This window comes from Pogonomyrmex barbatus, unplaced genomic scaffold, assembly GCF_055798465.1.
Source record: "Pogonomyrmex barbatus isolate J1 unplaced genomic scaffold, ASM5579846v1 scaffold2, whole genome shotgun sequence".
In the NCBI taxonomy this organism is placed as follows: domain Eukaryota; kingdom Metazoa; phylum Arthropoda; class Insecta; order Hymenoptera; family Formicidae; genus Pogonomyrmex; species Pogonomyrmex barbatus.
In genome coordinates, this window is record NW_028297116.1 from 25,931,844 (window position 1) to 25,956,095 (window position 24,252).

General features: G+C 33.5%; 1 protein-coding gene across 1 annotated transcript; it reads right to left on the bottom strand.

Annotated features, from left to right (window-relative positions):
- Positions 1 to 1,077: 1,077 nt before the first annotated feature.
- Positions 1,078 to 20,774, bottom strand: ClC-a (chloride channel protein 2). Its single transcript, XM_011642756.3, is given in 15 exon segments — positions 1,078 to 3,276; positions 3,407 to 3,634; positions 3,700 to 3,865; positions 4,852 to 4,994; positions 5,090 to 5,281; positions 5,364 to 5,587; positions 5,791 to 6,021; positions 6,268 to 6,430; positions 6,552 to 6,786; positions 6,891 to 7,411; positions 7,583 to 7,679; positions 7,681 to 7,780; positions 10,230 to 10,515; positions 18,281 to 18,368; positions 18,632 to 20,774. Coding segments are annotated over 15 exon segments (3,000 nt in total). The 5' UTR covers positions 18,781 to 20,774; the 3' UTR covers positions 1,078 to 3,099.
- Positions 20,775 to 24,252: the final 3,478 nt, after the last annotated feature.

Genomic DNA, 24,252 nt, shown 5'->3' on the forward strand with positions numbered 1-24,252 from the left:
CAATTACGCTGTCATCCATATTGTTTACTTATTGAATGAGATCGTTCTGGATCATTTTTGATAGTATCAATAGCAGATTCATTCAAGAAAGCAAGTCACAATTTCATTATTCATTCTGCCTTTCTTTCTTTTTGTTTATTATTTTATTTTAAGGAATAACATTGTTACTCCTACAGTTTCCACTTGTAATTCGCCCACTTGGAATTCGTTCAACGTCTACGGAAAATTTTTATAGGAAATTGAACGGCTAGACTTGTCAGAAGAGCCATAGCAATAAAAATATCACATGATCATCAGATTTAACATAGATCTCTCTTATTTCTTATTAGATGCCTTCTTTTATTATCACGCGACTTCAAGAAAACATACGCAGTTTATAAAAATTATCTAGACCAGCTCCACAAGTTATCCGCCAATTTCTTCTTTTCAAACAATTCGCGAAATTCCTTTTTCTCTGCTATTTTCCTGAATCCAATTATTCTTCCATCCTCCTCACTAATGAGATTCTTCATTTAACATTTTCCATCTACTCATCTAAGTGAGTATCTAAATTCTCTCTATTATTCGATCTACTTTCTTCTCCTTATTATTATATATAACAATATACATCTCCCGCGAATTCCATATTCTCGGTAGAATTTCTTTTTTTTTTGTCTCTTTCGTCACAGAATAAACTATCTAACCCATCTTTCCTTTTTCTTTTTAACATAGTCACACATATTATATAGTTAGTTTGTTTGTTTCTTCCTGTATTGTACTTATTATTATCTTATTATCTCTAGACGGAATCTTTTATTTTAATATTAAATTTAATATTAAATTTCTCTTCATATGATTCTAACTTCCTTGAACTTATGTAACACCCGCGAACGATCACTCACAAAACATCTCGCGAAGCGTTCTTTTATTTAATTTCAAATATTTTTTAAATCCTTTCTTTCGGGAATTTGAATGTAACAATTAATCTAACTGTTTTATCAATTATCTCTCTTCTTTCCGTCTGGATTCTACTGATTACTGAGATTTAATAATGAATCATAGATGATAAAGTAATTTAAATAATCGAAAACAATCTGCTCAGGTTTAACTATATTCTTTATATTTTTTTCCTAATTATGTTGATAAATATCGTATCGTTGAATAAACGAATATAATAAATTATTTAATATCTTTCCACGCAGTGCGTATTTACAATCGGATAGCATTATCGCACATAATGCGACAATATATTTGACGTAATAAATGTACAATCTAACGAGTTAAGAATTTAGTTGAGTGGAATGTAAAATGTACCTTAAATATATATCGTCAGCAATTTTTACGGTTGGTCAAATGGCAGAATAATAAAACGATGTTAGAGCCTTTCTTTGGATTGCGATAATAATAATGCACAGTTTGGTATAAATAATCGGAATAATAATTGCGATATACATTATTCTTTGCTTCTACATTCTAATCATTCATCTAATAGTGAATTACAAGGAAATACTCTTCATTCTGATACATCTGGAGTACGACTTGTGATTGCTAGGACACATTTCTTTCGCGCAAACTGGATATTTAATGAAAAGTAAAAGTCGCACTTTCAAATTGAATAATTTCTGAATGTTTCTGTTCTGTTTATGGAAATAAATGCGAGTTAGAATTATTCTTAGAAGAAATCGAACGGATATTCGAAGTATTTTTCTTCGACCTAAATTAAGTATCGTGTAGAGAATGAAAGAGAATTATCTGCATTTCCTCGCTAAGTTCAATGTACAACATCTTAGTGATCTTTTCGCATATTTGAGTAACAATAATTAACAAATTAAAATAATAAATAATAGTCTGGCACAACCATGGTCAGATATACTTACTAACTAGACAAGCACCTGCATAGGAGTCCCGAATGACTTCGTACATAGAATAATCGACTATGCACATTTTATCACGTGGGAAGCTGCAGTGTCGCTACTTTTGGCACTACAAATCACTTTTTCACTCCATTCGATCGTTTAAAAACATTTATCTTCGTTTGCGACATTGACGATAGGCTCGCGATTCACAACATATTTTTCGCAAACGCATTCTTGGGTTAAATTTCAAATCTTAGTCGTCTTTCTCGCCTAAAACTTGAAATTCGCAATTTGATCCAGACCTCGCGCGCGTTGTAAACGAACGCAGGTATAATGTGCATTATCGTAACTAAATATACAAAATGTACTTTCTCTCTCTCTCTCTCTCTCTCTCTCTCTCTCTCTCTCTCTCTCTCTCTCTCTCTCTCTCTCTCTCTCTCTCTCTCTCTCTCTCTCTCTCTCTCTCTCTCTCTCTCTCTCTCTCGCTCTCTGTCTCTGTCTCTGTCTCTGTCTCTGTCTCTGTCTCTGTCTCTGTCTCTGTCTCTGTCTCTGTCTCTGTCTCTGTCTCTGTCTCTGTCTCTGTCTCTGTCTCTGTCTCTGTCTCTGTCTCTGTCTCTGTCTCTGTCTCTGTCTCTGTCTCTGTCTCTGTCTCTGTCTCTGTCTCTGTCTCTGTCTCTGTCTCTGTCTCTGTCTCTGTCTCTGTCTCTGTCTGTCTCTCTCTCTCTCTCTCTCTCTCTCTCTCTCTCTCTCTCTCTCTCTCTCTCTCTCTCTCTCTCTCTCTCTCTCTCTCTCTGTCTCCACGATATTTTCTGATGAAACGTTTTGCGTCTTGCGTAAATCGTCCGCCGAGAAACGAATCTCAATGCGCGAGAATCTATCCGTCTATCCAGTAAAAATACTCTACGCACGCGAACGCAAATATGATCAGCGATCGCGTCACTTAATATCGTAAGATATTACGTTAGAATAGAATAGGAAATTCCAGAACGGAGCTGCATCGCTTAATCACAATCTCTCACACTCGCATCCTTCCTCGGAATTTTCATTATATCGTTCACCTTAAGCTTAAGTACGAGAGAAGTGTTTGAGAGTATCGTTACGCGTTATTCGCGCATAATGGTTCCATCGCGAACGATTGGGAAGGAAGGGTGGGAGGGAAAATGAGGATTAGATAAAACAAACGGCTCTCTCGCGTTATTTAGGCCGCGTCACGCGACAACGACGACGCGACTATCACAATATAATCTTTCTTGACACGACGCCCTCAGATCTTGTCCGCTTTTTCGCAATCCAGAGGGCCTATAGAGTTCATCGCGTTGATGTTCTTGTTGCTCTCCGTGTCCGTCTCGCTTCTCGTCAAACTTGAGATTGATTCGGCGATATGCGACTCGGGATGCATCGGAAGAATACCGGCGTTTGCGTCCTCAATTGCTTTCCTCAGCTGCAAAATAAAATCCATGTAAAATTTTGTAAATTTTGTAATTTTCTAATTTTTACCCCTCATTTTCTCTCAACCGAGAAAATGTCTCGAATTCGTCAATTTTTCGATGTCTTAGCTGGAGAAATCTTACCTCTTTCAACGCAACGACTCCGACCAGCCTGCCAATGGCTGTTACGTAGGCGTGATTCACGCCGACCATGCTGAAAAGACTGTGAACTTTCAACAAGGACGTTCTTTCGACAAGCTGGAATGGAGCCGGATCGATGTGACACCTCGAGAAATCAACCTCGAGTGCCATCTCGCTCTCTTCCCATCGCTTCTGATCCTCGGCTGACATGTCTATTACCCTTTCGCGAGGCTAAATTAACACGAGCAAATGTCATTCATATATTGTATCTCATGGAGTCAATAATGTTTGCTTACCAATTGTACTTTTTTCGATGTTGCCGGACTTGGGGCCAGCATGGGCGTATGAGATTGCGCGTTAATAACTTCTTGACTCTCTTGTCTGGTACCTAACTCCGGATCAGGCTCTACATCTTGTAACGTAGCGGATTTACGAAAGATCGCTTCGAAGGCCAGACGGATCCTACAATAATTATAATAATAATTATTCTTTTTAATAATTATTGTGTGTTTTATTTATTAATAATTTCGCAGATGTTCTAATTTCTAATATCTACGACATTTCAGGATAAATTTCGCAATATCATTACGTAATTTCAGGTAAATTAATATTTTTAACTAAATTAAATTAAAGTTATGTGTATTAATGGCTTATAAAATTAACTTACTTACGTTAAAAATAATATGAAAGTAACAAGAAATTAACTCAAATATAAATTGTGTTAATTAAATTAATCTAAATTAAATTTAAAATTAATTTTAAAATAGTATTATTTATATTAAATTAGAAGTTAATTTAAATTTAAATTAATTAATTTTTTTAAATATTTTTAATATAAATATTTTTAAATATTTTTTTAGTATTTTAAATAACAAAGCAATTACAATACGAATTATCAAATAAATTCAATATTTTATTTGTAAATTAAATTTATATAATATATAAATAACAGAGAATGTTTTTATATATTGTAATGTATTTATGATATATATGATTGATTTTGATTTAGATTTTGATTGATTTTGATTTTTCTTAAGAAATGCATTTTTCCTTTTACAATTTTTTCTTTTACATAGGTAAATTTTTAACTTGGGAAAAAAGTTAATAAGTTAAAGTTTACGTTTTAAAAATAACTAGTTGAAGTTATAGATTAATTATTTATTTAAAATTAATCAAATTAAGTCAACTTTTTAATTTTATTAGTTAATTTTTAACTTTTTAAGTTACTATTCAAATACTAGTTACTACTCAATCTTGCGATATTTCAAGCCTACATAAAAATAAAAGCAAAAGGGATGGGAGATATATATTTTCTAATAAAACATTTTAAGATAAAATAGATTAATATTGAAGAACATAATATAGAATATAATATAGAATATAATATTTTTTTTTTTTCATTATGTAAGAAACTGCTAATATTGTAAGCAACAAAGGAACTCGCCCGCCTGCTTTCCGCGCCTGTGACTGTCGTATAGGGTGTCACTGCCGGACTAACTAACGGGCTGAATCCTTTTAGAGTGAAAGAATTGGTCTTCTTTAAGATCGACTTCTTCGGTTGCGAGCCAAACACCGGCGAATGATATGTATGCTAAAACCCACGAAGGACATTAATCTACATGAGGAGCAACAGAGAGGAATAATCACGAGTGACGTCAAAGTCAACCACACGAACGCGTGGCTTACATGATCGGGACCGCCGCCGTTGTTTGGCGACATCGTTAGATCGTTAACGCTCTGTCGCTGCATCTTGAGAATGTCAGGTGCCGGGATGACTTCGAATCTTGAAGGCCTCCTTGTCCTCTCCTGTTCCCGCAGTTGTCGTTCTATTTCCTCGCGCGCTCTCTCTTCCGCCTCCTTATGCCATTTTTGCGCAACCTGAAACGTTTATGGTAACGCTCAGCAATGAAGAATAACGCTCGCGAATGAAATTCCAAAACATTCGTAACCTCCTCATTACCTGTAACCTCCTCTCGCGGCCAATATGCTTTTCGATGAGTTTAATCAACGCTAATCTCTGGATCGACCCAAGCAGAATCATAGAATCTGGATTATCCACCAGCGGAAACCCGCGAAGTTTACGATTCTCCTTCAGTATCTCCTTCAACTTTTGATAGCTGATGCCGTGCCATATATACTTTACATCGCGAACCATGAAATCCTCCACGTAAACATTGTACATTCCTACAATAATTTTTTAACACCACTACTTTTTTCGATCGTAAAAATCTGAAGAGAACGCAAAACTACGAGTGCAAAATTACCTTCTCAGTTATTCCGCTCAGTTAAAATGCTTTGTGAAGTAATAGCAATGCATAATATTAGTTTAGTTAATTGAAAAAGTTATGAAAGAAGATAAGGGTCAAATGAACAGAGAGAAGAATTACCTGAACTGGATGGAAGCAGATCAGGCAAGTAGGGCAATTTCTTGATGAGGATGATACTGTCGTATATACTGGGCTGCAGAAGCGCGGCGATGGCGTTGCTGATGAGCACCGCTATCATTATGGGTACAATGTGTGTGATCTGACCAGTCATCTCGAAGATGATGACACTGACGGATATCGTATGCGTCACCGCGCCGGAGAACGCAGCGGCTCCCACCGTGGCATAACCACCTAAATAATATATTTTCATGAAGTAAATTTAATTTTTCCCTCAACAAATTTTGCATCTTCTTTGAATCCAACTAAATTTACATGATGTTATTACACCGATTCAATACTTCTTTTATATTCGATATCGTACTTATGTATCAGAAACATAGTTTTTATTAATTATTCGTAATAAGTACTTTTTAAATATTGTAATGCGAAATAATATAAATCTACAATGGATACGTTCAATTAAATAGACGAAAATACCTGGTATAATAGGCGTAATTATTCCACCATAACGCACACCAGTGGGAAACCAGAGAGCCATAGCTTCACCAACTGCTCTACCCAGCGCAGCACCGATCTTGAAAACAGGAATGAAAATTCCAGATGGTACCGGTACCGTCGAACTTATGATGGAGAAGATGAACTGAAATTCATTTTAGATTAAAGTGAAGGTTCTTCTTTGATTTCTTTTGTTTTTACATCTTGTATGATTTAAGGATAATCGCAAAATTGAGCATTTATTTAAAAAAAAGTAATTTTCTTACGGTGACTAAGACGAAACTAAGGAGTCCGCTGAAGACGTCGGTGTATGATGTCGACCAGTGCTTCACGATACTCATCTCCTCGACAGTGAGATTCTTCTTCGTCCAAGTAAAGTTGGTAAAAAGCCCAGAAACCTGATCGTGGGTGTTCAAATCGCCGGCCATGAATTGACCGAGTCCGAGCGGAAACGACACGGACGAGACCAGCAGAGACACGATGCCGGGATACAAAAAACGACTAAAATTAAGATTAATCGTCTGTTAATCAAAGCCCCATGAAAAAAATTAGCGTCATGGTGATTATCAGAAAGCAATATCAATATGCAATTTTGAGTAACTTACTTCTTCTGTAGAAAGCTGTTCATGCTCTTGTTCTTTCGCATGAAAATGACGTATTGTCTATGCAACCAAACATAGAAGGCGCCGAGCAGTCCGCTGCCGACGCCGATTAGAGCGAAGACAAGGAGCTCCTGTGGATCGAAGGGAAACTCCATGGTAAAGCTAGTGGCGAACATCGCCGTGATGGTCTCCTCGCTCTGAAACCAGATCGCCAGCAAACGAAACATCGTGGCGCCACAAACCGCTGCGAAAAAGCCCCGCCAGTAATTCCTGACCGCGAAGTATACCGTGGTGACCTCGATACTGAAGAGAACGCCGCCGATCGGAGCTGCGAAACAGGAGGCGACGCCCACGGCGCAGGCTGCGGCCAGCATTTCACAGTTCCTGCTCTCGTTCTCGTAAATGCCCTGGAAGCTAGTGACCAATTTGGAGAGGAGCGTTGCGACGATGCTAGCAATGTGCACGAACGGGCCTTCCTTGCCGAGCGGCAACCCCGAGCCCAAGGTCGCCGTTAAGCCGATCACCTTTGGCATATCACGATCTTTATTATTCCCGTCTCCGTTTCACAGGATTCCGACGCGCTCTTTTTTAAGAATTTTAAAAAAGTTGTAATCCAACTTAAACTTGTGCGCGCTCAATCTTAAGACTGATTATCTCGAGCTTTTAACGAATGGATCAAGTTGTTGCAAGCTAACCTTGGCGATCAAGGTACGTAAGGTCAGATATTCCTTTAACGCCACGCCGCGTAGAATAGTCTTCATTTCCGGAATGCCAGAACCTATGCTCTGCGGTGAAGCCGGCGCTGAACAGAATGAGACACACGGGCATGGACACCCATGCCAGATATTGCAAGGCCGGATGCTTCGTAAGGTCCTGATAAAGCCATATCCTGGCTGGTGAAATGAGATCGTTGTTAATGCGTCATATCAGTATATCGATATTAAAGACTTGGCGTTCAAGACAATCTTTACTTTTACAAAAATCCTATCCTTTTAATTGAGCTTATCGGTATTAAAGTTTACAATTTTTACAATTTACAGCTTTGCTATTTTGTGAGATTCATAACACTCGTTTTTATTTTATAAATACATATAAATTAAGAAGAATAAAAAAGTTTGAATTCATGGAAACTCGGTAATACAGGCATAAAAATGTAGTGAATGTAAAATCCTTGCTGCTACAGCTTAATTTATCACGATGTAAATCAGCTTTGCAAAGATTATGGATGATTCAATTGACATAAATGAGCCTATTATATTTAGGAAATATTCCACTACAGAATGAATTGCGATAAAAAAAGTCGTTAAAAATTAACAAAATAGCGACAAAAATATGAAAAAATAAACTGCTTTTTATAGCAATAAAATGTAAATAAATAACAGTATGTAGATTATAATCAATTTCATAGAAAATTTAATACTTTTTAATTTAAAACAAAAATATTTCGATACTTTATTTGAGTTAGCTCTGCAAAAGTATTGAAAAACATAGTTTTAAGGGAATCGCGTTTCAAGTTTTAATATAATTTTTCAGAATGAAATATTTAACTCATACATTAATTAAAAATATCCCTCCGAATGAATTTTCATCTTGAAGTGATGGAATGACTTATAGTTGTATTAAGGGACTCCACTCAAGTGGATAATTAAGTGCAATCAATGAAGAAAAATCTTCCGAGTCAAGATGTAAGCTGCAAAGAGCAAAGAGTACGAGTCCGACCACGAGCTACGAGTCGTGGTTCTACTCGAGTAATATAATGCGACTGCTTCAGATTAGAATTAACCGATAAAAGTCTAGATAAAATCCTTCAGGACGCAACTTCCTTAGGAAACGACAACAGATTGATACTGATAAAATGAGTCCAACTAACTTGAGTTCATTATAGCAGCACAGTCGATATGAAAAGTAACTTTATAGAGGAAAGTTGACTGAAAAAGCCCATAGTCCTATTTTTATAGTTGGATTCGCATTTGAGAGACAAAGATGTGTGTGTGTGTGTGTGTGTGTGTGTGTGTGTGTGTGTGTGTGTGTGTGTGTGTCAATTGCAAGAGTAAACTAAGTCGAATCACAATATTTTAATCCATCCAGATAATCATCGGAACAAGAAGTCTAGGATTACTGATCTACGTAGATCATATGCCTAGATAACCAAGGACTTGGCTTGAATGAGCTTGTTCCAGGGAGCTATCTTGAACAGAAGCTGTATATTGATAGAGTGAGAAAGATCAAGAGACCATCAGATCAGAGAGACTACAAGATCAGGAAGTATATGTTCATTTTTAACCGTTTTAACAAACAAATGGCGAACTAATTATAAGACCTATCTATCAAAATCAGAATTGTAAACACTTTCGATATCAATTGATGAGCCGTCCAAGCGATATGATGAACGTAAAAAAGCTAAATTTGGCTGTTGAAAATACTATCAAGCTCTTTGATAAAATGCGAACCTATCGAAGAATGAATTGTAAGAGAAAGCAAGAGAAAGTCTATTTTATCGTCTTGATCAGCAGCTTCTCTCTGGAAGCCCTAAAGACACGCAGATTCAAGTTTTTTTATATGTTAGTTCGATTATTATAAAGCTGTTTGATAAGAAACGTGGAGCGAATAAGGAAGAGATCACTATAGAGGAATAACATAGATTATCTAAAGAATGGCGAACTTTATTATTCCAGTAGTACAAATTAATTTGCATTACAGCAAAAGTTTCTCAATTATTTTAATCAAGAGCATATCTAAGTTGCAACAATTTATTTAAAAATCATTCATGAATAACATTATTAAAAATCTAAATAGTTATGGAAATATTTTTAATGCAAACATAGTCGGAAAAAAATACAGATCCTGGGATTCAATTTCTCTTGAGCTTAAAAATCCTGGAGTTCAATTTCTCTTGAGCTTAAAAATCTAGAGAAAAATTGGGTGAGCAGTTTCATAAACCTGGTACAAAATACTGGACTGGAACTGACAATTTAACTTCAAAAACCGACTGAAAGTCACAAAAAAATTTCTTAAATCTAGATGACGTTAAGAACATTAAGTTCCTTCCTTCCTTCCTTTAATCCTATCTGCTTTATTATTGCTACAACTATTATTACTAATTAAAAATACAGTATAAATAGCTTACAAAAGAACTTGGTAGCCAATTCATTCCTGTGCCCGTATTAACAAATTTATCAAAGTTTATCAAATTAATAATAAAAATTAAAAATAAAATAATAATTTTAAATATTATTAAAGTATTATTAAAAATTAATAAACGTTAATATTATAAATATGATAATTATTTGAGATTTTTTTCCTCGGAAATGAAGTTTATTATCAAAAGCAAAACAGACTGACCGTTATTGCATATGGAAATGCCACGATCCATGGCATAACTAATAAGCGCCATGATGATGCCAAGAAGTGCAAGAAAGATCCAATCTTCCCCTAATCGAGCGCCAGTGTGTTTCCAAGCAAATGCCAGCAGAGCCAGCAGTTTCCGGCACAGTGGACCTCGCCTGGATTTTCGCAGATCCTCAGCTCTTGTCTTGTCATACTTGCGTCTCGCTTTCTCGTGATACTTGAGCTTGCGTGCCTCTTCCTTCGCGTACTCACCCAAGTCCTTCGTGTAGCGACCATACATCTAGAGGCAGCCGGTTTTTCGTGTCATTTCGATTACTAATCGTTCGATTACTAATTCATCAATTCATGTGCAGACGAGAAACGACAGATTCGCTCTAAGATGATAGAATTTCCAAATTTTGCAATTTAAATTTTCTGTTTTGAACAATGCTTAACCCAAATTCACAGAATTAGACATGAAATTTAATTCGCTATGATATACGACATCGTAAAATATCATTTTCATCGCATGCGACAACGTTTCATATATTATTTATATTGATGCCGGAATTTAATCTAAAGTTCCATCACTCTCAAAGCAATGTAATGTGACACAATTTTACAAAAATCCCAAAAATCTATTGTTTATAAAAGTAGCATATTTACGTTGTTAAAAAATTTAAATTTCTTTACGAAAGAATGGTAATTACAAACGCAAATATTTTCAGATTAATGATAAATTCTCAAGAGAACTCTTTCAAAACAACGAGATAAAAAAAATTTCAATAACAATTATATTTTAGATAAATTAGTTATGCAAATATGAACTTAAATATATAAATTCTATGCAATTATAAAAGCATTATTCAACAATTTCATGCAGAATTTATGCTAAAATAATATAAAAAAATTATGTATAATTAAGAATAACAGTTGCATTCGGCATTCAATAAATATTATTCAAATGTAATAATAATTTTCACACTTTGTTTCATGCCGTATAATCTAATCGTATTGAATGAGAAATTTAATTCGATTAAAAAGGTGTTTTCACGTATCATTGATCTAATCGGGATATTTATATGATATTCAAAATGATTACAATCTTTTCAAGAAAAGGAGTGATATATCTTTCGTGATGACTCTGTCTCAAATATCGTGATATCGCCTTATCGATAAAATTTTAAATGCAATTTATGTGTTTTTCACACATACGTATCTATCAATCAGTGATCTGATGAAAGTGCTTGGCTTTGCTTTCAAAGAAATTTACTTTAAAGTTGTCATCAATTTGTTTAAATTAGACGTTGATTTTAAAAACTTTCTACAATCCTAATCGAGAGAGAGAGAGAGAGAGAGAGAGAGAGAGAGAGAGAGAGAGAGAGAGAGAGAGAATGAGAGTATTGAAAGAGCAAGCCTCCGACATTCTATTGTTAATTTAACACTAAAATAATTGTGTCAAAACTGAAAATCATATCTGATATCGTATCCGGCGCAAGTACTATGTATCAAAACGAACATTTATCTAACCCACAAAACCGCAATTGATTAATGTATTCGATCACGTGAACGATAAAAATTTCTCGACAGACAAAAGACCGCAGCAATATAATCGACAGTTTGAAAAAAGATTCACAACTGATTCGTATTATTTTTTTTTTAAGTAGTCGAAGTTTCATTAATTTGTTAATTCAATATCAATTTTATGTGAAAAATAATTGCCTGCGGCATTTAGTGCCACGCATGATAAAAATATATCACGCTTTTTAATGAAGCGTTGTCTCGTCGACGTATACGTCACTATTGTCTACATGTTGATACATTATCGTCTTCATACGAGCGGCAATAAACGACGAGCTATCATCGGCGAGCCGCAAGAAACAATTGTACGAAATTGTTCGTAATAGTCATAATGCCGGCGAAAACTGTGCACGAGGATGTCTCAACAGGAAACTTATCCGACCGCGGGAAAACAAAAGGATTAGAATACGAGCATATGCACTTACAAGGTAGTTGTCGTTACAAACATAGTACGCCCTGTTCAAAATCAAGGCCGGCAAGGAGAACTGGGCAAAGAGTTTGGATTGTGTAGAGGACGCGTCACTCGAATTGCTCGAATCCAAGTCTAAGGATGCGTTGGTCCTCGACTTCTCCACCATTTCGTAAATCATCAGAGCACGATCGTACATCACTTATTTTTTTGTCCCACAGTTCCGCCGTGTGGACATTCCCGATTTTATCTCGGAAAAAACTGTTTCTCCGTCATACATTTCATCAGAAAGTATGTTTTACTCTCTCAAAAAATTGCCGTCTGATATTGTCGTAATCGTATGATATCGTTGTAATCGAGTTCGTCAGAAATCATTAAAGGAGATGTTAGAAACTTAAATCTCGAAATCTGTAGTTTTGGCATTGATGCACGAGTCTTATTCTTCGTTTCTTGCGCATTCTTATATAATCCACTTTGAGGATAATAAATAAATTAATAAATAAATTAATAAATAAATTAAAAATTAATGAAATTGAACGAAAAATACTGTAAATATTTTATATCATTCACTTTTCTTGTTATTTAATAATTTCTTAACGAGTTTCCAAATCATTACATAAATTTTGCGTTTACATTTACATTTTTTAATATATATATATATATATTAAAATTCTTTATTGCTTTTACGTTAACAGATCTTTAGAACTTTCATCACTAGACGAATCTCGTTTACGTTCTCCGTAAACATCACACAAAAAAACTTCTTATCTTTTATTGTAATACTAATCCACTTGCATAAAACTTTGAAATTCTTATAAAAATTTTGCTTATGTCCCCCGCGTGTAATGTTTATGTGTGTTTATCTGTCATATATTTATTCGTATTCGTGAGCCTGGCGATTTATGCGGATAGCGATAAACTTGCGGCAATGTCTATACTAATTTTCACAAGTATTTTGAAGAACTTCCTTTATTTTTGAAAAAAATAATACGATGCATCTGTGCATATGTGCACACGAACGCAAACTGAACGGCGACGTCTCGTGGATGTCTGCTTCAAACCTCAGCAATATTTGTTGAAGTTTGGCAACGATCAAAATCCTTATTTTTAGCATTGCCCAGCCAGCATCAACAGGGCGAAATCCTATTGTTTATTGTCAAATAAGCTGCGACGTTTCACCTGATGCCATATAAATTCATCTGATGTGCGTTCTGGTTTTCAAAATGCATTCTTCTTTATCACAAATCCGTATCAGTATAGAGTCACTTTCTTCGAAAAACATTTTCGAATCTAGATTTTATCGCATTGCAGGCATGTAGTGCACATACAAAAACTATTTTTTTATTTTATATAGTGCATCTCAAGATCCGCGCAAAAATATACTTGGCATGAAACACCATCGCGTTTGTTATTTATTCGCTACCACTTATGTTCTGTTTACGCTTTCTTGATAAATCTAATATTCTCGATCACTCACGAATTATAAACTCGGCACGCGATACTGCGGTCTATTTATTCGTTTGCTACAAATTTATATTATTCTCTAATCAACCGCTTAATAATCAGTCACGTTTGTTATCACGCAGATCTCTTTAAGCAAGCAAAAAATAATATTATGACAAGTGAAAAACATCGATGAATATCTAACGTGTGAGTGACGTTTCTTTATCATAATTTTGCGAATCACTCTCTTTTCTCTAAAGAAATATACACAAAACGTTATCTTAAAGATATAAAATATTTTAAAACAAGATTGCTAATTGATTTCAGTTTTGATCATCAATAATCTTGATCATAATATTACACAGAAAAAATAATTTTATTCGAGTCTTTAAACATTTAATCAGATAAAGATCTGAAAATAATTTGTAGACCATCAAAATAATTATAGGGCATTTAAATTAATTATTAAAATATATAAAAGTTTTTGCAATATTATCGTGCATGCATAATTATTTTGATTAGCTCAATAAAATTATATTCATATTTATATCTCGCCATTTTTAAATTAGCAAAACTGTTCTTTCGGTATGATGCTATAATTTTAATATTATCGCCAAAATTTATTAATAAAATATAAAAATAAAATAAAATATTTGTTATTAAATATGTATGCAATATGCATGATGCGATTTTGTTGAGCGGTTACGATCGTATAAAGAATCGTAGAGTTCGACTTGACGAAATATCTTGATATTAATAGCCAACTTAGAGATTCATTAGTCATTTGCATTTTTCTTCTTGGCATTTTGCTACATAGTACAAAGAAGCTAATGCCGATGAAATATTCAATAGTCACGTTTTAATCGTGCATGATACGATCGATTTCAATATGAAGATGTCGTAAAAACGCGAGATTAGATCAAATCAGAATAAATTCGGTTATCTAGATTAATACAAGAGAAATACAAGCAATATCTAAAAACGAACGCACGAACGTGGCATCAGCAACGACCATATTTTACTGGGCAATCGGCCTCTAATCTAATTTTAGTAATTAAGAAAGAAAGAAAAAATCATATTTCATACTATCATACTTATTTTTATAATTTTTATAATTTTTATTTATAATAAAAAAGCTATAAAATTTACTTACAAATTATATCACATTTTGCGATGGTTTAGAGCTCGTACTAAAAATTATTTAAATATAAAATAAAAATGTGTTTTAATAAAAATATAATTAAGAAATAATGATAAAAACTTTATGTTTTTTATATAAGTACTTTAAGTATTCAAGATTATTTATATAAAGTTTATAAATTGCCATGCATAGAATGAAATTATTCTGTAATTAAAATAAATTTTAATTTTAATTTTATACTGTCGCTTATTTGTACTCTTAATAAAAATTCAATTTTTATTTACAACACAATTAATCTCTACATTGCAGTGAAACTTTATATATATAAAATCTTAAATACTTATAGAAGTATTTAATTATATAAAAAAATTGAGATTTCTATCATTATTTTTTAATTATATTTTTTAAAGCGCACTTCCATTTAAATAATTTTTTATCCAAATTCTAAACTGCCGCTAAGTCTTTTTATATTATTTTTAAATGCGATCTAAAATAATCTATAAATTTTTTATAATTTTTTCATTGTGAATAAAAGTTAATGTAATATATTATCTTAAGCCTAATTGATTGGTGATACAGACGACCTCTCAAATAAACATTCGCGCGTATAGAAATTTCCCAATTATTCGAATTGCTCATTCATCCTATTATGGCCACGCTAGTTATCTCGCCGTATAATTGGTATTATCGCTTACCATTACAAAAAGCTGGTAATATTTAAAAGTGGCAAACGCTAGCAATAAAAAAAAGCTAAGGCAGTGTGTAGATGCATCCAGAAATTGTACGAGAGTGCAGCTTCATGCAGCTTGTGCTGTTATCACATGCATATATTCATGTATGATAAAACACACATATGCGTATAAATGCTGGAATATATGCATATATATATATATATATATATATATATATATATATATATATATATGTATGCATGATGGTAACGCGAGGATCTCTTTATGCTGGTCACGCATATTCAATAAATATAACGAGTCCTTAAGAGTTCATTCGCGCGCATAAAAGCGTTGCTTGGAAAGGCGTTGCGGCAAAGATCACGCGTACTCCTTTAGATTATCAAACTCTATGAATTGATATACGCGAGTACACTTGCACTATTAGAGTATTTCCTGAAATCTGTCGTGAATACTTTGCATAAAAAACGCAAATCAAAGCTTCCTGCTAGACAGCAGAGAATTTAGTTATCTGGCGTGAACCAAAGCATTACAAAATATTAATCAAACTCGCTAATTAATGAACAAATTCCAGACTTTGCATAATAACTGTTAATATCAGATTGACTAATAAAGATATGTGAAAACTTTATTTATTTATATATTTTCAGTTTTAATAACTATGAGATGTGTCATGTCTAATTATAAGAACATGAATTTAGAATAATAACGTGATTTTAAATACATTTCATTTAAAAACTTGTCTTGACATTTCGATGTCAAGATTTTTTAAGATTTTGAAATATCAGAAATTCTAAAAATTTGACATATAAAATAATAATATAATACATAATAATATTATGCATTAATAATAAACATTTATTATAACTATTTAAATAATAATAATTAAATTTGCTTGATAATATTTTGCAAAATAATTTGCACTTTTTTTTGTTCAGTTTGAACACGTACAAAAGATTTTGCGTTACACATCTTTACTAATATACATCTAGAAGAGCATACGTCATTAGAATTCCGCATTTACATTGCCGTAAATTGCGAAATAGTCGCGAGAATCGTTTGCGATTCGTTGGCAGCTGATCAAGTGCTTAATTGCAGTGACTGATGTAAATTGTTCACCACGCGTTATTAAATTGTACCGGTCGCGGAATATACGGTCGCGACGCGAAACACACACGTTTTCACAAAATAAGAATCTGCCTGAACGTCACAATTTGCAACACGACATCATATAAAAAAAAGAAGATTCGTAACTTAAACACACCAATTGATAGATTACCACGGTTTTTTAATATAGTAGTAAGTACGAGACTGTCAATAAATCGCGAATTCCCCATCTATTCCCCATCTATTTGTCAGAAGTAAATCGTAAATTTCATAACGCGAACAGGCAATGCAACAAGCACAGGATTACGTAAGAAATATTTATTAGAGACTCTTAGCACCGTATGTGAATTGTCAGCAAATATCTCACAAAAAACATAAAAAGAAAAAATATGCACAAATAATATTCTCGCGATGTCTCTGCGTTTGTGAATTTATGTCTCGAGACATTTTGTAGAATTTTATTCAATTAAATTATTTTTTTGAGATTCTTATATTCACGCGAGAGACCTAAGAGAGAAATGTGAATTTAGATTTTTTTTCTCTATACGGTTTCGCGCGAAAATTAAGATCCATATCGGCCGGCATTTCTGAATTTATTAAAAGATTTCGACACTCGCAGCCAGACGTCACACGACAAAATATTCGATACTCTCTCGTATGATACGCGACGAGTCAAGGTCTAACATGTACGTACACTCCTGCCAAGTATCACGGACAAATCGCACAATTTTTGTAATGACATATACGTTGTGAGCATCACGTCGATAAGATAATGATGCGGATTATAGCGAAATATTTGAGAAAAATGAAATTTATAGACATTTGAAGACTGTACGGACTCTTGAAAACAGAACATGAACTTTTGACGATTATCACATATTCTTTTTTTTTATAATTTTTGTAAATCATGAATTAAAAAATATTTAAAAAATAGAAAAGATAGAAAGATAAAAAAATACAAAGAGATACATTAGAAGAAATAGTTGAAGATTTAGTACGCAATAAAGTATTGGCAAGTAGCGACTTAGTCTAGGCTTTGTCTAGCAACAATAATTACGGTTTAATTATAAATTGTTTCTGCAATTATTAATTTTATTAAAAATTGTAATAACTCATCATGGCATGATATTTGAATAATAAGAGAAGAAAACTTGTACGTTTCTCTAAATTTGACAACAATCGTGTCGCAAAATCATTTATTTGAAATATAATCTCACCCATTTGGCAATTGTCCAAAGGTCGCGCCATTGGATTCAGTATTGCAAAATGATTTATGAACTATAGAAAATCTTGAACAAATCGTTATATTACAACGTAATAAAGTGTTGGCAAGTAGCGTCTTAGTCTAGGCTTTGTCTAGCAACAATAGTCACGGTTTAATTATAAACTGTTTCTGTAGTCACTAATTTTATTAAAAATTGCATTAATTCATCATGGCATGATATATAATCATAAATGCCTTCAGAATTTGAATTTAAAAACGGCCTTTAAAATAAAGTGTAAGATTTTGGAACCTTTAGAAAATTAATAATAAGTTAATAATAATTAATAATAATTAATTAATAAAGCAAATGTGGTTAATATCCTTTAAACTGCATATTCAAACAAATAGCGCAAATTTACGTGGAATATTTGCGATCGTTTAAAAAAACAGAAGAGCGAATAATTAACCGACTGTCAAAAAAGAATTGCTTACAATCGTGTTAATATAGTCGAAAGGATCGAATTCCTGCTGCTCTTCGTCCGCATTTGGCGGAGGACATGGGTAGAACGCCTGAGAAGGTCTAAAAAAGATTTTAGATTCGATTTTTGCTACTTAATTATTAATTCTATTTTTCTATTTTACAAAATATTTTTAATATAATATTAAAAAATGATCGATAAATTATTGATTTGCTTCTATTTTCTCATTTCTCCTCCTCGTTTTGCTTTACATTCAGATTTGTTCAGATATCTAGATAGATTTTTCAAAATTTCGGTGTCTCTCTCTCTTTACTTTTTACTTCTCTTTATTAAAATCGAGGAGGAATGTTGCACGCGAATATACCTGTGTGGACGATTCCGGCGATTCTCTTTTAATTTCGCCATTAGTCTCGTAAACTCCTCCCATTCTTTATCCACTTCTTCCTCGCTACCTTCCGGTTGATGATGTAGAGTCTCCTCCAGAAGTTCTTTCTTCACGGTTTGGCCTGCCATTTTTGCGCTCTTTGCTCGATCGCGTCGCGATTTCACGGATTATACACTCGCGCACGCGCGTAGTCGTCCGATATCTCCTTCCGATGCATTAATGCTTCATGATCTCTCTCTCTCTTCTCTGCACATTAAACATGCAGTTTCCATGTTCCTCGAAAAGGATCGATTGATAGCCGATTCTTTCGCTTTGCGCAATGTCCAATGACGTTTTCGCGACAAACCGATCTGCGCGCGATACATCGAACTCGTAGAGTTCCGCTATATTTCCTTCCCTTTGCAAAATGGTTGTCAATGTGAAACCTAAAATCTGATGACCCAGAACCCTTTCCTTTTCCGTCGGACTGGCGGAATGGGGAAATCGACGAGTACACTGTGACACTGACACGGATACACACGGGGACAGATCGATGAGGGAGAAATGTCGAAAGTTTGAGAATCACGAGCGAGAACGCACACGAAGCCAGTGAGTCACACTAACAGCGAGACGAGAGAGCCGACTGTGCAATTCTCAGATAGGAGGCCCTATAGCCTGAACCAATTTACAGACTCATTAGGCACCGCACTGACAGCCGTCGACCGTCGCATACGTATGTACGTACACGCGCGATTTTCCCCCTCACAGCCGATCAAATTGCCTATTGTCAACGGACACCTCGCGTACGTCGCGGTGTTGGAAGAAATTGTCATCCCCCTCCCCCTCCCTCTTCCTATCTAATGCGACATTTTAATTCAATTCGCACGTATTAATTCAATTCGGGAGATACACCGTTTTGCCGATAAGAGCTAACATTTATGTATTATTCTACATTCGTTTCTTATCAAGGCAACATCATTTTTCAAAGACAGTACCTGAAAGAACGTCACGTCGGTGAACTGATAATCAAAATATCATAATCACTAACAATCCGATTCCTGACTGTAAAAAAACGGAAAAAGAGAGAAAAGGGAGGAAAAGGATGGAGGAACTTAAAAAAAAAGAGTTTTAACGCGAAATTTTACATACGTAAGAATTTTTTTTACTCGATGTTGCGAATAATAGAAATTTATAAAAATAATCGCTCCGAAGTGCAAATAATCCTATCAAGGTATCATCACGAGAGGAATCTTATTGGAGGCGTTTCTAGTAGCGACTGTACGAAAGCCGTGCACGGCAATTGGCCACTTCCCTCGACGAGGGCTCGTAGGAAGCTGCCTTCAAAGTCATGAGTTATCATTGACCAAAATTACCACGTAATTTGATGAATGGTCGTCTTAACCAGTGCCGGCTGTCAGCTCCGATCGATGACTTCTCCGATATCTCGGCATAATTTTTAAATAATGGATTTCTAATTTCCTGATCTCTCGAACGTTATATATTTCGTTATATATTTGTATTTGGGCACCAGTCCCGCTAATGTCTAACCGTCTCACCTTATCGAAGACAATAAACTCACTCACTCAATCCGTAACAATCAAATGTGAAGAAAATTAATTATTTTATAGCCGATATTAGTCTTCTACCGTCCGAAATAACGTACAGTCGCACGATATTAAAGATGAGATATCGTTACGTACCTCCTCGCACGATAGCCAAATGTCGAATGATTTTCGAAAATAAAGTACGGAAATTAATTAAACAAGAGGGATAATCTCGACTGCTCGGCTGCATAAACAAAGTCTTTAATTGTTGACCGATCGTGTTGTAAAAGTTGTTTGTTTGATTCGTCGCTTTATTTCTACATTGGACATCATCGTAATGTAAAGAGATAATGCCGTGTGCACAAAAGCTCCGCCGTGCGCGCAAATTTGCGCCAGCAAATTAGTACCACGCTATAATGTAACTTCCGATACGCCTCTTTCGTCGCGGTTTAATAAGATTTACGAAATGTTTTATTGCGCTTATTCCTTGGCGTCTTGAGAAATTTAAAAAATTGCCATACAATCGTGAGAAATAGTAGCAAGAAAGAAGCGGCGATTGATTGACATTGTGTCACACCTATTTTTATATTTACAATTACGAAAAATTTATAAATTATTCTAAAACACATTTAAAAATAATACAAAAAGATTTAGCAGCAATTTAAAATCTAAAAATTTAAAAATTGTTTAATGTTAAATGAATTAGTAACAAAGTAGCAATGTGTTCTAATGGAAATGTAATTAAGAAATAATGACAAGAATCTTATTTTTTATTTACAAAACAATTAATCTGCAATGTCGCAATAAAATTTTACTTTATCTTGAATTAAAGTATTTATTGAGATTTTTGTCATTATTTCTTAATTATATTTCTATTAAAGCACATTTCCACTTTATATTTACTACTAAATAATTTTGGATCCAGATTTTAAACCGCAAAATTTTTTATATTATATTAAACGTGATCTAGAATAAGCTATAATTTTTCATAATTTTTTCAATATATATAAAAATACGTGTAATATATTTTCAAACATTACCTGCCTCTTTAAGAAATAACCAAGTCTCGTCTATATCTTGAAAGCAGGATGCACAAAGACTAGACTCATAAAAGTATAAAATAAGTTCATATATACATGACACATTTTTTAGTAATTCAGCAATTAGGCACTTTTATGACGTCATTAAGTCAAAAGACGTCAAAAGATAGATATCGGTTCAAATTTCTTTGCTGCCGCGAAGACTCTCCTACTTCGCCGTTTTGCATATTCATGATTATGTCAATGAATTTGTTTATACACAGCTCGAGAGATTCACGAAACTGCAACGATCTCTCATTCGCGATAGGCATCGTTGTGAAGCGATACGCAAAAAAACCGCGAAGCTCGAGAGCGGATAAGATGCTGTTTTTGCTGATCGCAAATGCTGATAACGGATATCGAGCGGCAACGCCTGGCAATGGTGGTAATTAATCGCTATGAAGATCCCTGAAAAATTGACTCATTGTCAGTTTAAACCCGAGATAAATTCCTTCCGAGAATCAGCTGACCTCTCAATAATTTCCGTGCGATCAACGCGCATTTTGCATTCGCGCGAGCATACATCATTGTGCAGCGACGTGCAATACGTTTCTTCACGTCACTTTGCGGTTGCTTCTCGCGCGCGCGCGCGCGCGCACGCCCGCGACCACAAATCCGAACATGTATTTCCATTATTTGTCACGTAATTTCCCCACGGTCTCATTTCCGCGCGTGGCAAAGGTTCATCAATCATCGCACTATTGTACATTGTAATTGAATACTTTGATTTGAATGTCATATTATACTTGCTCTCGCAACTGCGAATGACGCGAATTTCTACGCGGCGAATATTATTTGTGAAAATGCAATATATTTCACAAATGTGCGATATCTTCACGCGATTCTTGCTGAATAATAAAATCTTTATTTTCAAATAATAAAAAGACATTTCTGAATTCATAAAAATGAATAAAAGATTAATAATTTGCATTAAATAAATTTTATCTTTTGCACTTCACTTATATAATATTATATATAACGTTATAACTTATTTATTTTCATACAAATAAAAAATATTTATTATAGTAAATAAAAATATTTAAATGGCAAATAAAAATATATACAATAGGAAATAAAAATATTTACTTCTTATTGAATATATTGTAAAGATAAGATACACGTGCTTTATTCAAAAAATATTAAAGGCAGTTTAATATTTCATACGGATTAATATTATACCATAAACCGCCATGGGAATGCAAGACCCAGAACGCCACGGATGTCCCATGAGTTCCATGACCCCCTGACAATATAGTTAGATCGTAGTGAATTAGTTAATGCGAGTGATGATGAATTATCGTGCCCGTGATGTGTCAACACTGCAGACGACTGCATTTTGGACAGGATCGTTTGTCCAATTATTGAATCTTCCTTCCTGTTTAGCCGCAGCGAAGAGATGAATCACACCCGTCGGCTCTGTCTATCTCCATCACGGTCTTTTTTATCTCGAGTACGCGCACATGATTTACAAACGAAATGTACTTGTGACAATTTTCTCTTATGGCAATATGTAACATTAAGGTAATTATTAAATGCAATGACATTTATTCGACTTCAATCTTGATTAATAAATAATATGAGTACACAATACGAAGAAAAGTTGTGCTCAAGTATTTAAAAATTTAGCCAGATACAAATCTGAAAATAATTTTATTGAGTCATAAAAATAATTATGTAGAATATTTAAAAATGTATTGCATCTATTTTTAATATTTACATCAGAAAAATTATGAACAACTTATGGATTATTCTAAATCGCATTTAAAAATAATACAAAAAGATTTAGCGGCAATTTAAAACCTGGAATTTGAAACCTGGAGAAAATCTCAAAAATTAATAATAAATTTAAATAAATAAGTAAAAGTGTGCTTTGATGGACATCTAATTAAAAAATAATGACAAAAATCTCTATTTTTTTTTTTTATATAAGTACTTAGCATTCAAGAGTATATATATACATTGATATATATATATATATATATATATATATCAATGAAACGTAAGTATATAATATTATATATATATATATATATATATATATATATAATATTATATACTTACGTTTCATTGCGATACAGAGATTAGTTGTCCTGTAAATAAAAATTTAATTTCATCTGTGCCATCACTCGTTTGTATAAAAACTCATCAATAAAAATTTAATTTTTATTTACAGAACAACTAATTTTTGCATCGTAATGGAACTGTACATAAATCATTTTGAATACTTAAAATACTTATATAAAAAAAATTGAAATCTTTGTCATTATTTTTTAATTACATCTTTATTAAAGCATATTTCTAATTTACTTTTAAATAATTTTTAATCCAGATTCTAAACTATCGCAAATTTTTTGTATTACTTTGTAGTCTGTAGTGTAGTCTGTATAATAATCTTTTATAATAATCTAGTGTATAATCTTTTATAATAATTTTTTTATTGCAAATAAGAATAGATGTAATACGTACTTAAATTAATTCTGTTAAAATATAAAAATTGTCTGCAATATTATCATCATTACAGTTTTATATAATAATTTTGATAACTCAAAAAAATTATTTTCAAATCTGCAGCTAGCCAAATTTTTAGATATTTTCAAAATTACAAAATCTTTTTTTTCCGTGGAGATTATTTGCATGCTCATTAGTAGAGGTCTTGCAAAATATTTTATTATTTATTCCTTCTACAACTTAAATCCAGGATATATTGGTAAAGAAGTATTATGATTGAGTATTCAAACAGAGATTCGACAAAAGAGATAAGTCTAATTAATGTCGATTGTGATTAGTCAACGTTTTAATGACTCATACAGTTTTCTCTGTTAGCAAATTATGCTTTATAACTCGTCGATCATCGCTGTATTATATGTGTCGGGGGATAAATTATGCAAATTTTTAGAAGTGTGCCTTCTATCTTCAAGTTTATCGTTAATAGCGATACCGATTTTATAGAATAACATATTTTTCATTTAAGTATTCAATTGGCACTCGGCCCTTGGAT